This window comes from Elephas maximus, chromosome 18 (assembly GCF_024166365.1).
Source record: "Elephas maximus indicus isolate mEleMax1 chromosome 18, mEleMax1 primary haplotype, whole genome shotgun sequence".
Lineage (NCBI taxonomy): Eukaryota > Metazoa > Chordata > Mammalia > Proboscidea > Elephantidae > Elephas > Elephas maximus.
This window is the reverse complement of record NC_064836.1, coordinates 14,431,287-14,446,034: the sequence shown is the minus strand read 5'-3', so window position 1 is coordinate 14,446,034 and position 14,748 is coordinate 14,431,287. Positions and strand designations below refer to the sequence as shown.

Sequence of the window (14,748 nt, the reverse complement as noted above, 5' to 3'; positions counted from 1 at the left end):
CCTTCAACCTACCCTATATCCAACCTAGCTTTTGCAGAGTTTCCCCAAATTATCTAGCAGGTTCTGAAGCTGCCCTGCCACAGACCTAAGGCATCTCCGAGATACTGCTCCCATCATCCTCTCCCTATGGAGGGAGTGAAGCAAATACATTCAGCATCATCTCCCACCCTGAGATCCAACAGAAAACCCAGGGCAGTCAATCACAGAGATGAGACACACCCCTCTCTCTCATGGGAGGGAGGGGACAAAGATTGACTTCTATGATGGAATCAACCGTTTCTGCATATCCAGCTCTTTGGATTTTAAGTCCTCCATCCTGCCGTAAACCTCATCCTCAGTCTCCATTCTACCACTGCCTTGTCCCTGCCCAGCCTGGCTAAGCTCCCAAGAATAAGGTGGGCCCCACGACATAACAGCCCCAGGAGACCCACTGTAGGTGAGGGTGGCAGAGGGCTGTGGGTGCTTACTCACCCAGCACACTGACAAAGGCGTTGGCCAGCAGGTAGCCGTGCTCGTTGGAGGTGTTGCACTGGTACACAGCCCTACTGCTGATCTGGGTGTCTCGGAAGATGATGGTGTCCCCGGCCACCTCACGGTTTGGGTTGGGTGGTGCCGCTACAGATAAGAATAAGAAGCTCCTCATGAGAAATGGGGGAAGGCAGGGTGAAGAGCTCCAGGGGCTCTGGATGGGCACCCTGGTTTGATCGGGGTGTTGTGGAGGAAGCACTGGGGGGCGGGTCTCAGAATCCCTGGCTTCTAGCCCACCACTCCCCAGCTGTGTGCCTTTGGGCCTCTCACCCAACCTTCTGTAGTCTGTTCTTCCATCTCTCCAATGGAGTAGGACTCCCTGCTCCACCTATACAGCAGCTGGGCAGAGGGGCTGAGGGCGTAAGCTTTGGAAACAGAAAGGCATTTGAATTTTAACAATCTCACTTTCTAGCACTATTTAATCCCTCTAAGCTTCAGTTTCCTCGTCTGTAGAATAAGGATAACATGTTACCTCATTGGGTTTTTATGAGGATGATATGAGATCGTGTGCAAGTATCAAGTGATTAGCAAAGGGCCCAGAACATAATAATAATTATTGCTATTATTATTTTAATCCAACGTGCATACACTTAAATATGTTCTGAAAAGGACAGAACAATATACAAATGGAAGGGACCTGCTACCTTCCCACCTTCTGAGCATTCTCCAAAGTTCAACCCATAAGCCAGCGCCAGCTGAAAACGGAGAGCCCTAATAATTGCCAAAGCTCCCCTGGTCTTCCCAGGAAACGTATTCTAATCAGTGAGAGTATTCCCCCCTCGGTTCTCCTTAATGCTGGCTTAGGATGCAGAGAACCAGGACTGGGGAGTGGACAGGACTGGGGTCTTAGTCCTGCCCACAGTCGTTCTGGGCCTGGGGCAAATCAGTAAATCCCTCTGGGCCTCATTTCCTTCATGTGTGAAAGGGGGATGAATCACTCCTATCTTTCCCTACTCTCAGGAAGGCTATGATAAGATGCGAGTGAGCAAAATAAAAGTTTTCTAGTAAAGAACTGCCACTTGCATCATGTTTAACCACTAGAAGGTGACTTTGCTCTGGGAGATTTCTGAAGTAGAAGTGGATGTCTCCGCTTGCAGAGTCTCTGAACTCACCCAGGATCACTCAGACCTACAGGGGAAGCTGGGCAAAGGAGGACCCAGGAGTCTGGCTTCCTCGGCGCCACTCTGCAGATAGCAGTTCTGAGCCCAGAAGCGGGGAATCGGCAGAAGATAATGAAGATGAAGTCAGCGTCCTTATCATCCTTCCTCAGGTCCCCACTCAGCAAAAAACCACAAGGGAAGGAGATGCCAGCAACTTCAACGCCTGCTTGTCCTGCAATTTTCATGGAGCTAACATCCTTCCCAATCACTCCCCCTTAAGTGCTTCCCTGGGGAGGGTGAGAGGTGACCTTTCCAGAGCCAAGGCTCAGCTGCAAGTCCTGGGCTCCGGCTTTGTTTAATGGTGACGTGTTGTTTGCAGCCTTTGCTTGCTTTATCCCCAAAGTGCTGCTGGGACAGGAGAGCCGTGGAGGGCAAGAAGTGTCCACATCTCTGCATGTATAAAAAACCAACCCAATCCACTGCCGTTGAGCCGATTCTGACTAACGGTGACCCTACGGGCCAGAGTAGAACTGCCCTATAGGGCTTTCAAGGTTGTAACCTTTACAGAAGCAGATTGCCACATCTTTCTCTTACAGAGTGACTGGTGAGTTCGAACAACGATCTTTCGGTTAGTACCTGAGTTCTAACCGCTTCGCCATCAGGGCTCCTTCCGCATGTATCCAGGGTGGTAATGTTTCCTGAGAAAACTGCATGTCCGATACCAGGTTTTTTTTTTTTTTAATAGGGGTGCTCAGTTCTACAGCCGCCCACAGCTTACCACTTACAGGTATGTGTGTTTGGCAATTCACGGCCCCTCGAAGCCTTGCTTTCTCATTGTAAATATTTGAGATTAAAGAGGTAGCATGATGCAACAACCAGCGTGGTGCCTAGCACACAATAAATGTCTTCAGCCTCCTCTCTACCTGGTCCTTGCCTCTCTATCGCTTCTACCTGCTTCTGTCAGCTGCTGTTCTTGAGTTAGATTCTGTGTTTCGTTCATCTACTTTTGGTCCCATTTGATTGATATGACTGTTCACAATGACCAGACATTTTAAAAAGTAAATGCAACTAGAGGGATATGATGTGAAAACTTAACCAGTACCTCTGGCTGGAAGGGGCCTTGGGATCACCTATACCATCCATCCAAAAAAACTAAATCTTCCCAAAGTCAGTGCATACTTAAGAACTGCACCAGTGCATCTCTGCTCTCATGGGGAAGTTCTTCATATCCAACCATAATCTTTCATATTGTTGTATAACCCTGCCTCTTATATTGCCCTCAGCAGAGCGGGACTGTGGTAACCAGTGACAATGGGAGATCTTCTAGGCCTCAGTTATCACTCAGAGCCCTAAAATGAATTTGCAGTCCCCATCCCCTGCACGGCCCCAGAAGTCATTAAGGGGCAGAAAGCAGAGATTTAAGAAAAACTCAAGGGAGCAGAAAGCCCCTAAACATGTTCTCTCACAGGGGAGGCAGGTCTCCTGTCTCTTCAGATGTCCAAAGAGATGGGCTGCTCTGAGAACCTCCACCTCGGGGACAACCCGGGCAGGCTCACAGTGGTGGGGTCTGGTGCCTTTGACAAGTGAGAAGGTTGGTGGGCCCACAGCTCACTACTTACATTGCAAAGGCTCTCCATTCACCATCCACTGGACAGTTGGTTTGGGATTCCCACTGGCTCGGCACACGAGTCTCCCGTCCTCCCCAGGAGCCAGGATGAGGTTCTTGGGTTCATCCAGCCAGTAGGGAGCAGCTAGAAGACAAGCACAGGCACAGACAGGGAAGTCAGATGGCAATGGGCCCACTGGGCTTCCCCTAGGAAGGCAGGCGGCTTGTCCCAGCACCAGGCGCTCGCCGCCTGCCCCACAGGCTCGTCCTCACTGAGCCCAGCCCGTGCTGGTCAGTCTGACGGCACAGACGCTGGCCTGGCTATTTCCAGGCCACAGAGCAGCAGGTGTGACCTCAGGCTGCTCGTTAGAATCCCCTGGAGCTTTTAAGAGACATGGATGCTGGAGCCCCATTGGAGACCTACTACATCTGACCCCTCGGGAGGCCTGGGCGGTGGAGGCTGTAAAGGAGCAGAAGTGTTGATGGGCACCAAGGTTTTGAACCACTCCTATGGCAGGTGGTAAAGTGGGCACGGGGTTGGTCCCCTTGGGTTTCCCAGAAATTGCCTGGATTCAATTGTTGCTGTAAGATCGGACCTTCTTTTTCACACTGAACTTTGCCTAGAACAGAGCTTCTCAGCTGGCCACCCTCCTCCATTGTAAGAAAATGCTGTGAATATATGGGTATGTGTATTTTTCTGAGATTCCTATCTTCTGGATCAGATTCTCAAAGACCTTCATATTCCAGAAAAGCTTAAGGACCACCTGGTTCACGTGTGGTGCTGAAACCAAGGTCATGGGAACAGCTGCTTGGATGCCGAGGAAGCTCTGTTCTGTGGTCTCAGACCTCGTCATCTCAATCATCCACTCTGCCCGCAGCTGAGAACTGACCACTCACCCCCTAACGGTGAGACTTCTATTGCCTGTGACACCTAGCCGGGCCATCTCTGCGTGTGAAGAAGGGAAGTGATGTTTTTAAAAAATAATGTGGGCTCTATGCCTCCCCATCTTTAAGAGGAGCACAGCTCCATGCATGAGCACACAGCGCAGGCTAGGATGACACACTACAGACGGAAATGCACAAGGAAGGAAGGAACAGACGCGGGACTGTGGCCGGCATGGCTGCGGGAGGAAATTCAGCTGCGGAGGGGTCCTCGGGCACAAAGGAGAATTGGATCATGGTTGGGTGTGTCCCCTTCCCTTCCCTCAGCCCACCCTCCCACCTTTCTCCAATCTCTTTCTCACGCACACAGCCAGGGGTGACACCATCCATGGAAGGTCACAGTTGCCACTAACCAGTGTGTTGGAAGGGTCCCCACTCACTCCAGCCCTGGCCACTCTCAGGGGAAGGGTGGTCACGGTGTTGAGGGCTGGCAGAGTAATCGTAATGAGAAATACACACAACGTACCCTTCACTCTCACCGAGATCGTGTGCCGGATGCTGCCCATCTTGTTGGAGGCTAGGCAGAAGTACTCCCCAGAGTCCTCCTCGGAGATGTTGGTGATGCGCAGAGCCTTGTTGAAGTTCTCAAACTTGGCCTTGTGCGACGGGAGGTCCCCGCCTTTCTTGTACCACGCGATGTCTGGCGTTGGGCTAGGAGACAGACAAGGCAGGAAACAAGACTTCCCAGTTAATGTGGCCCTGTTACTCTCCTTCAGAGTCTGGGATGCCCAGGTCTCTAAAAGGATACTTGGGCCCAGAAGAACTCTCTCAGGGCCCATCTTTCCTACACAGAGCGGGATACGGGGCCACAGACAGCCTGAGGGACTCATCTGACACACTCTCACACACATACAGGGTTTCTAACCTTCTCCTCTCCTCATTATGCAAAAAAAAAAAAAGAGAGAGATGGCAGGATGTGAGGGAGATGCCCTATTCCACCAGGACCATTTCCTGCTTTTTCCTGCACTGTTGGTGGCTGTTGTTAGTTGCTGTTGAGTCAGTTCAGACTTTTATGGTGTGCAGAGTAGAACTGCTCATAGGGTTTTCAAGGCTGTGACTTTTCGGGAGCAGACAGCCAGGCCTGTCTTCTGAGGTGCCTTTGGGTGGGTTTGAACTGCCAACCTTTGGCTAGTAGTCAAGCACTTAACTGTTTGCGTCACTCAGGGAATCGGCACTACTGGTATGCCCCTCAAATGTGGCAAGGGCAAAGCATGGACAAGCCCCTGCCCCTAGTCTCCTGGAGAGTGGCCCAAAAGGAGGGTGCAGACCCTACTTACACCCCGGAGGCGATGCACTCCAGCAGGAGGTCCATGCCACGAAGCACCATCTGACTGCTCGCTGTGCCCTGGGGATACATGAAGCTGGGTGTTCTCTCTGCAACTCCTCGGGCTGAAAGAGGACAGAACAAGCTCCTGTGAGCCTCCTCCCCAGAGGGCTGACCCAGCTAGGCCAAAGCTGTCAGGCTGGAGAGAAATGTCATCATGCCCCTTGCCTAGCCCTTACCCTCGGAGGCGCCCAGCTGAAACCACCCCCAGGGCCTGGGCATCATTAAGAGGGTGTGTTAGGAAGCAGGGGCTCCTGGAGCCCACTAGCACGTGTGTGAGCAGCTCTATGTTCCCAAAGGACCTGCCAAGGGGAGCACCGCTTCCCAGCCCCCCCACCCCCCCCGAAGTGCAGCAAACCTCACCTTCCCTGCAGCAGGGAGGGGGTGTCTGAGCAGTGGGGGTCCCCTCTCCGAGCACCTGGGAGGACAATGTGGGGCCCCCAGGACAGGCCATCTCAGCATCAGTCCTCCCCCCGACCCCCAGAGACGGGGATACGGAAGAAGGAGAAGGCATGGGGTCATAGGACAGATGACCTGCTCTTTGGGACCCTGGAGACGAGGAGTTGGGAGTGAAGCCACAAAGACCCAGATGAACAGTCAGATATGCGGGGAGAGTTATTAATGGTTTAGCAAAGACATGGACAGAATTAATGAGCAGAGATGACAGGAAATCACTCTGGGGCCAAGAGCATCCTGCCTCCTCACTAATGACTTTGGAAGGGGGCTGGGGAGGAGGGTGTTAATTGGATGTGAGATTCTGAAAGGGGGAGAGTGAGAGGAGAGAGGCAGCTAAGATGGAAGAGGCGATTTACAATTCAACTAGGCTGCAAGAGGCCCCTGGCCTGGAATCACTGAAATGAATGCAGTTATAAAAGGCCAGGGGGCTCCCAGAGACTGGAATCCTCAGGGCAGTTGTTGTCTCCCTGTAGAAGGGGCCATGCAAGTGGACCCCGCCTTACCTAAGCTTCCTGTCTCCCAGAGCTCTCTGCAAAGTTCTGCTGTGGAAATGGGTAAGGTGGAAGGGAGGGAGAAGAGCAAGGTGTTTTCAACCAGGAACTCCAGGGAAAGAAAGCCGGCGGAGGCACCTTACAGCCCAAAGGTGTGTGGGTGTAAACACGAAGAGTTAAAAATAAAAAATAAAAAATGCTGAGGCTGCCCACGGTTTAATGGGGCTTAGACTCAGCTGGAGAAGTGAGAGATGGCGGGGAGGCAGAGCTACCAGGAGCTGGGCGTCCTCAGAGATGCCTGCAGTGAGAACAAAGGCTTGTCTCTGGGGATTGAATCCGTGCTGGCAGAGACGACCAGGTGGCAGTGGGAACTCTGGGCCTGTGTCATGGGTGTTGCCAATCAGGAAACTGAAGGCGCTCGTTGGGCTAGCCGGTACCTGGCTGGACCGGTGGGGCTCCTGTCCTAGCAGCGCCCACCTTCCCTCCATTAGCTATCGGGGAGTGTATTTCATGGAGTTTGCCTCCACGCGATCCTTCTGTCAGGGGAAGAAATGACAAGCCTTGTGCAGTTTCCCACCTCAGAGGTCGAGAGGCTGCTGGCGCGATACATGGCACGTGGCAGGTGACAGGCAGATGTTTGTGGGGGAGAATGGATTAAAGGAGAAGAGGGGACACAGAGGAAGGCACCGGTTTACCCCACAAGTTATTTCTTTCTGCAGATATCCTTGTCTGTCCCACCAGCACACACACACAACAGGGGCAACTGAAGGGGTTAATCCATTATGTGTTAATTGGTTACATGTACCTTTAGCTTCTGTAGGTAGCATCCAGCTGTCAGTACCAAGGAAGCCTGACACCCAAAAAGCTGCATCCTCCCACCCATTGTCACCAAATCACCAAAACAGTCAAGACAGCACACAGTCAAAGGCAACGTAAGGAGAAGCAGGTGTGAGGGCAGGGGGCCCTTGTGTCAGGCTGATGAGTCTGTCCAGAGCTGGGAACCCCGGCATCATGTGGAAGAGGTCCCAGCGCCGTTGGCATACTCCTTCCACGCAGGGACAAAATCTGCAGAAACCGATGTCACCCTGTGGACATTTAATTCACACCACAGCATGCCGCACCATAAGCACACATGACCAGCAAAGCATTAAGGATGGGAAGGAGGAAAAATTAGTGCAGAGTCCCACTGTGGGTGCCTTGACGTGCTATAAAAAGGTTACAGCAATACTTCATTTGCAGGAGGTGGGCTAGCGACCCACTGGAGGAGAAGCTACTGGGAAATAAGCCGAAGCTCAAAAAACAGGACCAACCCCCCACAACGAAACTCACTCCTGAGGAGTAGATTCCAAATCATAGCAACCCTGTAGGACTGAGTAGAACTGCCCCACAGGGCTTCCAAGGCCGTAACCTTTACGAGAGCAGACTGCCACATCTTTGTCCCACAGAGCAGTTGGTGGGTTCAAACCGCTGACCTTTAGGTTAGCAGCTGAGTGCTTAACCACGGTGCCACCAGGGCTCCTTAAAAAAAAAAGGGAAGGACATTGTAAAAGCCGGAGGTAATAATAAAGACTGTCGTTTGTTGAGTGTTCACTACGGGCCCAACGCTGTGCTGACAGCTCCTACGGCGCATATAATCCTCACCCCAAACCTGGGGCTCTTCTTACCTCCATTTTCAGCAGAGGAAACCTAGGCTCAGCAAAGTCAACAGACTCGCCCAAGGCCGCGCCAGCTAGTTCTGTTTCATATCCTATACCACTTAGCTCCAAGGCATGAGGTCTTATGTCTATTCTAGGCTGCGCCACCCCCCTGCCCCCCGCCAGTCTAAAGATGGAATCGGCTGCCTTGGGGACAGAGAATTCCTGATTACTTGATGGTGATGCTCACTTGACGGTGACACCATGGAGACAGCCAGGCCCTGGCGGCTGGTTGGATGAGTTGACCCTAAGCGCCCCACTCACAAACCATGTAGGACTCTGGCAACAGAGGAAAGTTATGTCTTTTTTTTTTTTTAATTTTTATTGTATTTTCAGTGAAGCTTTACACAGTAGTTTAGGTGTCCGTTCAACAATTTCTACACAAATTGTTCAGTGTCATTGGGAACATTCTTCACAATGCGGGAACATTCTCAGTATTTCCATTCTGGTTGTTCAGTTTCCATTAATCTAGTTTCCCTGTCTTCTTAGATTCTCGTCTTTGTTTTAAAGTAATTGCTGACCATTTGGTCTCACATACGTGATTTTTTTTTTAAAGAAGCACAGTACTCACCGGTGATATTCTTTATTTTGTGTGCCAACCTGTTGTTTCACTTAAAGATGACCTCAGGGGCTGGTTTCAGTTCAAGGTTTAAAGGGCAATAGTCTCAAGGAGTCCTCCACTCTCAACCAGTCTATTAAGTTTTTGTTTTGTTTTATTAGGAATTGGAGGTTCTGTTCCACATTTTTCTCCTATTCTACAGGGTTCATCTATTGTGGTCCTGATCAGAAGAAGGTTATGTCTGAACCTGCTGTTAAAGGCTTTAAAAACAGGCATGAGGGCTGCCATCGCCCCTCAATCATTGTCACGAGGCCTCCCTCTACCTTCATGGTACTTAATAACACTAACGAGGGGCTCTGGCATCACTGCTGGGCCACAAGCCAACGCACTCGTGGAACAGCTGCCCCATAGGGGTGGTAAATGGCTTCCTTATTTTATATCATTAAAGGTACAACTTGGAGTTATATGGGGCTGAGTGGGCCACTGAAGATAAATAATAGACAGCTCACTTGCCCCTCCTTCTGACGGCTTTGGCAATATCTTTCTCTTTCCTACCAAAGAAAACCAAAGCAGAAGGGCAAAAGAAGTGAAGGGTGTTTTTGTCTTGGTGAGCGGCGCTGCTGGAACTCTTCCACTGTGTTTTCCTATTCTTACTGCCTCAGCTAAGATTCAATCTCTCCTCAGCGCCTGTTAGGTGAACTGAGGCCCAAGTTGGGAAAACAAGAAGCAGAGGAGGGAATTAAGAGGCTCCAGAGGCATCTGGACTGGCTTGTTAGGGGGCACAGAGAGCTTGAAGAGCGATCTGGGTGACACATGATGTCATTCAGGCTGAGAAGGCTAGACCCGAAGAGGAGGTGATGAAGAAGTGTGGTTGGCTGCAGCAGGATTTACAGGGAAATTTATGAAGGGGAATCCTGCTGGTGGTTTTAGGAGCCACTTACTAAGCGAGGGTGCACAATTTCTTTCCTGGAGAAGGAGGCTCAGAAAGAGGCTTCAAGACCAAGGTGATGGATGACTACATCAAACTCTAAATGGTGGAAGACCACAGAGTCTCCTTGGGTGTCACAGGACCCCCTCTTTTATCACAGAGGTGGGGACCCCTGAAGAGCCCATCCAGCCTGACGACATTTCAGTTACTCTTCCTGTTCTTCAGGGCTGGGGTCTGACCTGCCACCTAATCAAACTCGGAATCCAGACGCTAAAGCTCAGGCCTGTGTGGATGCAGGAGTTTCCTAGGTAGGCCCATCAAACTCAGAATCCAGACACTAAAGCTCAGGCCTGTGTGGATGCAGGAGCTTCCTAGGTAGGCCCATCTGACCTCCAGGCCCCAAATAGTCTTCTCCTGTTCTCACAAGCTACGGCTCATGGGCTTCCAGGGGATCTGATCTGCAGGAGGCACCAAGAGATGACACCCTCAACCATGCTGGCCTTAAATGTTCAATGAATAATGCCTCTCAACTGTCGCCTGCAACAGGGGAAAGGTCATGCTTGCTTAACACCTTAGCTGCTCCCCTCTATCAAGTGCTAACAGGAGAAGAGAGTTCAGTGAATGAGAAGGATCCAAGAGCCACTGTCAAAGACAGCCATTAGGGGCAGCTGGGTCCTGGATCCAGACCACCTTTGCTGCTTTGATTCTCAGAACTGAGAAACAGAGACTCGTGGGGCTGGACCCGTGGCATCCCATCCACCTCTCTGGCTCTAGGGAAGGTTGACCAAACAACCCCAGGAGAAGAGAAAGACTCTTTGTCTGTTAACATTTGATATCTTTCACTGCCAGGAAATTTCTTCCTCAGGTCTACCACCAAATCCCTCATGCTGCAGTTGAAGCTTTTATCCTGACCCAGTTCTCTGCACAGCTGAGGATGTGGACAGCTTTTGTTCCGTTAGCCTCTATATCTAAAATCTCTCCCTCCACAGGACTTTTTCCCATAATTATGGCTGCCTTTCTCCGCTTGACTTCTTTTCAAGTTCTTTGTGTCCTTAATTTCAGAAGGACAGAGTGACTGTACAAGAAGACACTGTCAACACTAAACCATTCCCTTTAATACCAGTAATGAGTGCCGTTAAGCAAAGATAATGTGTTCTACACCATGCTAGGAACCATGTGTACATTATCCCGTTTAATCTTCACAACAATCCTATAAGGCAGGTAATACACTCATTTGGCAGATGAAGAAAGTTCTAAGACACTAAATGGCTTGCCCAAGAACACTCAATGGGTATGCCAAGGAGCTGGGATTTAATCCAAGGCAGTCTACCTCAAAGTGCACACTCTTAACAACCATGTCTCCTTGTCTGGGTAGAGTTAATCTCAGACCAGCTTCCCCCTGCCACTTACAGGTTGGTGGCATTGGTGTATGTACAGAGGATAGCTGCCCACTGTAGGAGTCACCAGAACCAGATGTAATTATGGGGTGGCCCTACTGCTACAAAGGAGACATGTCATATTTCACAGCCACACAGACAGACGCACTGGGCAGTTTTCATAGCACTGTGGCTCTCTGTCCTGGTCCTGCACGCAGGAAGGTCTGACCGTTTGGAAGAAGGATGAGTTCTTCTTGCTATTTCTTTCTAGAACTGTCAAATTAGCTGTATTTTGCTCACCATGGGTCTCACTTTGTCTTTCCATCCTTTCTAACTTTATTCATACTTGGGTCAGCCCCGTCCTACCCTGGATTGAGGACAAAGGATCAACGTCCATGTGAACTGTTGTGAGATTTGCTTGGTTTCATAGCCCTGTATAGTTTTCATAACTTCCACTCATTCTCTTGTCATCATACCTACCACTGGTGACAAGCTGGTTAAGTAACGGAGTGGCCGAAATCACTCAAGCTTCTCCCACTGATAAAACAACTCTATGTGCGTGCTCTAATGAATGGTTGATGTTATATAAAGTGAGGAGCTTGGACCAGATGATCTCTAACGGACCCTCTGGCTCTGACATACTGTGGCTTTCAGATTACTTTCCATACCAGATTACAGGGAACCTGATTTAGAAAAAGGCACATTCCACACCAGGGCTCTGGTACTCTTGACACGATGGTTGTTGGCCCCACTATCTTGAAAACAAATAATACCCAGAATCCAAACAATGTCCCCTGCTTCCTCGGGCAGTAAATCTCGTTGGCAAAATCTCAGTGTGGCACTGCTGTTTGGTGCCAAGTTAGAGGTTTTGCCTCTCTCCCTGGCTCGCGTTCCCTCCTTTCGTCCCCCACTCCAGACACCGATCATTGTTTATATTATGGCCCCCTTGGGGACTGCAGCCTCAGCCTCTGAAGCCTAACTGATGATGGGGGCCAGCTGCCTCACCAGAGCCAACAAATGATGGTTCCCGTGGCTGCTCAAGGAAAACCAGACGTGCTTGAGCCATGGTAGGGGTAAGTCAGGTGTGGGAATAGCCAATTGCCCTATTAATCAGATTGAGGAACCAGGTGCGCTATAAATTAGAAATACGCATCACTGATATCGTTCCAGGACTTGAAAGGGTGTGGATGGTCAGCGCTGAATTTTCATGCACCACCAGAGGAGGGCTGGACGGGTGACAAAGTACAATGGACGGGCCAACGTCACTTATACTTACCTTGAACATGAACTCAGAGCTGTACTCTTACTCATATTTCCTGGACAGATTATAAAGAAACATGGGACCTAGCGGAGAAATGCACCCCAGTAACTAAGGCTAGTCTACAAAGCAGGGCCTTTCACATCGACACCTAAGAGTTAAGTAAACACACACTACACAGCTTTCTGCGCCTGTGAAACTGCTGCAGGAACCAGACTTCGCTGGCCCCTCACGGTGGGCACTCACCTACCCTTAGATATCCTCGAGCCTGAAGACAAAAGTAACCGCCACTGGTTCCTGTTTCACTCCAGCTGCCATCAAGTCAATTCCAGCTCAGGGACTCAGAGTAGAACTGTGCTCCACAGGGTTTTCAATGGCTGATTTTTTTTTGGAAGTAGATTACCAGGCCTTTCTTCTGAGGTGCCTCTGGGTGGACTCCAACCGCCAGCCTTTCGGTTAGCAGCCAAGTGTTGATTGTTTGCATCACCCAGGGACTCCAAGTTTCTACTAAAGCCTCAAAAAGCTCGTTTTTTTTTTTTTTTATTAATTTTTATTGTGCTTTAAGTGAAAGTTTACAAATCAAGTCAGTCTCTCACATAAAAACTTATACACACCTTGCTACACACTCCCAATTACTCTCCCCCTAATGAGACAGCCCGCTTTCTCCCTCCACTCTCTCTTTTCATGTCCATTTTGCCAGCTTCTAACCCCCTCTACCCTCTCATCTGCCCTCCAGGCAGGAGATGCCAACATAGTCTCAAGTGTCCACCTGATTCGAGAAGCTCACTCCTCACCAGCATCCTTCTCCAACCCACTGTCCAGTTCAGTCAAAAAGCTCTTTTGAAGCCCTATCCTGGTTTGAACAACTTGTCCAGAATTTAGCAACTAGAGATTTGCACATTAGAGGCTACACCCCCAATGTGAGCAACATCAGTCCACCAAACTGGCCACCTTACTCCTGGTGGGCAGCCTTCTGGAAGTGTCGCCTGGGCACCCTGGCCTGGCCAGCTGTCAGGCCTTCCAGGCAGCAGGAGTTAATACCGTGGTATCAGTCAGGTTAGGCAAACTAGGGTTAGGATAGGCAAGGTTACTCCCACGGTTACCGTCGCGACTCACCACTGTACATGTCAGGGTGGTTTCTTAAGGACGAGTCATTATAGGGGTGGTCTGCAATAAACAAAAGAGGGTGAGCAAACAGGAGCCACGGAGAAGTCACGGAGGCATCAACAGGGCAAGAAAAACAGAAACGCAAAGCCACAAAAACAACCCAGGTGAGCACCCGTGGTCTTTTGCAAAGGAAAGACATGGCATTTTTGGAAAGGAAATCTGGTTGGTGAAGAACAAGCAACACAAAACAGCCCAAAAAAGGGAAGAAAAGGTTAAATCCTGCAAAAGAAGGCAATGATAAAGTAAGTTGTTCTTTAATTAAAATAATTAGACTTAAACAGGAATTGCTTGGTCCTACTAGGTCTTCAGACAAACGAGACAAGGATTAGTGGTGTCCCGTAGAAGTCTTTGGAACAACTCCTTCCCAGCAAAGGCCTCAGTTTCCAGGGCTCTGGATCAGCAAGCTCTTGGGGAAGCTAAAGAAAAAGGACTGTTAGTGAGCCCTGGGGAAAAGGGCAAAGTCCCACCTGAGCAGAAGCAAAGTGGCAGGGCAGGAGGTAAATGAGAGGAGAAGGCAGGCCAAGTGGAACATTTCATCAACAGAGAAAGTGGGGGAAAGGGCTCTTGGCAGCGTCCAGCAATCCTGTGCTGACCAGCAGCCAACCTCACCCCCCAGTCTGAAAAGGTGGGCACCACCATGCTCTCCTGGGTGTCTCTGTTGGTAGAATGGGCTCCTGATGAGGAGCCAGGGCGTGGTCTGGTTCTGGGATTAGAAAGGGAGCTTGGGACAGCAGAGAGAGAACATGAGCTGCAAGCTCTATGCTTGGCCTGGGAAAGGGCCACTGATGATGCTGGAAATTCAGAGGTCTCTAGAATGGCTTGGGGTGAAGAATGCCTTAAGGAGAAAGATCAGTGACTTTGGTGCCAATGTTGGGTGACTAAGACCTTTGGCCATTTAATCCTCAGGGAGAGACAAATTTGGAAAAGGCAGCACAGTTGGGCCCATGTCCTTAAAGTAGCTTTTTACTCTTCTACCACTATTCCCTTTCAGCCACTGGATTGGAGTTTTGACAGTCTCCACAGGGGGTGGACGGTGGTACAGGTGACTAGAAGCCAAGCTGACAGCCCGGAGAAAGCCCAGGACACCGTCCAACTGCCTGAGGGACCAGAGGTGCTGTGCCAGGACATTTGCATATTTGAAGACAGATCAAATCCTGTTACAACTAATTGCAAGTTCTTTCCTGGGACTGGCATTGCACTGCATCTCAAATCTGCTTGACACCCACTGGAAAGATTTCCATGATTGTGAATTATCCCTGAGGATGGGGTTTGTTGTACAAGGCCTAGCCTGGGTTTGGAAAGTCAGCTTGGATATGTTG

The 14,748-nt window shown here is 50.1% G+C and overlaps 1 protein-coding gene across 10 annotated transcripts in view; it reads right to left on the bottom strand.

The window, feature by feature from the left end:
* NFASC (neurofascin) overlaps window positions 1–14,748 on the bottom strand; it is a 255,690-nt gene that overhangs the window by 51,561 nt on the left and 189,381 nt on the right. For 9 of the 10 annotated variants that reach the window (XM_049857968.1, XM_049857958.1, XM_049857963.1 and 6 more), the window contains 4 exons: window positions 5,454–5,565; window positions 4,643–4,827; window positions 3,248–3,379; window positions 472–615 (listed from right to left, as the gene is read on the bottom strand). In XM_049857968.1, coding sequence (XP_049713925.1) covers window positions 472–615; window positions 3,248–3,379; window positions 4,643–4,827; window positions 5,454–5,565 — 573 coding nt within the window. Of the gene's footprint in view, window positions 1–471; window positions 616–3,247; window positions 3,380–4,642; window positions 4,828–5,453; window positions 5,566–13,378; window positions 13,430–14,748 lie in introns of all 10 variants that reach the window. The other variant, XM_049857965.1, reaches the window with a different exon arrangement.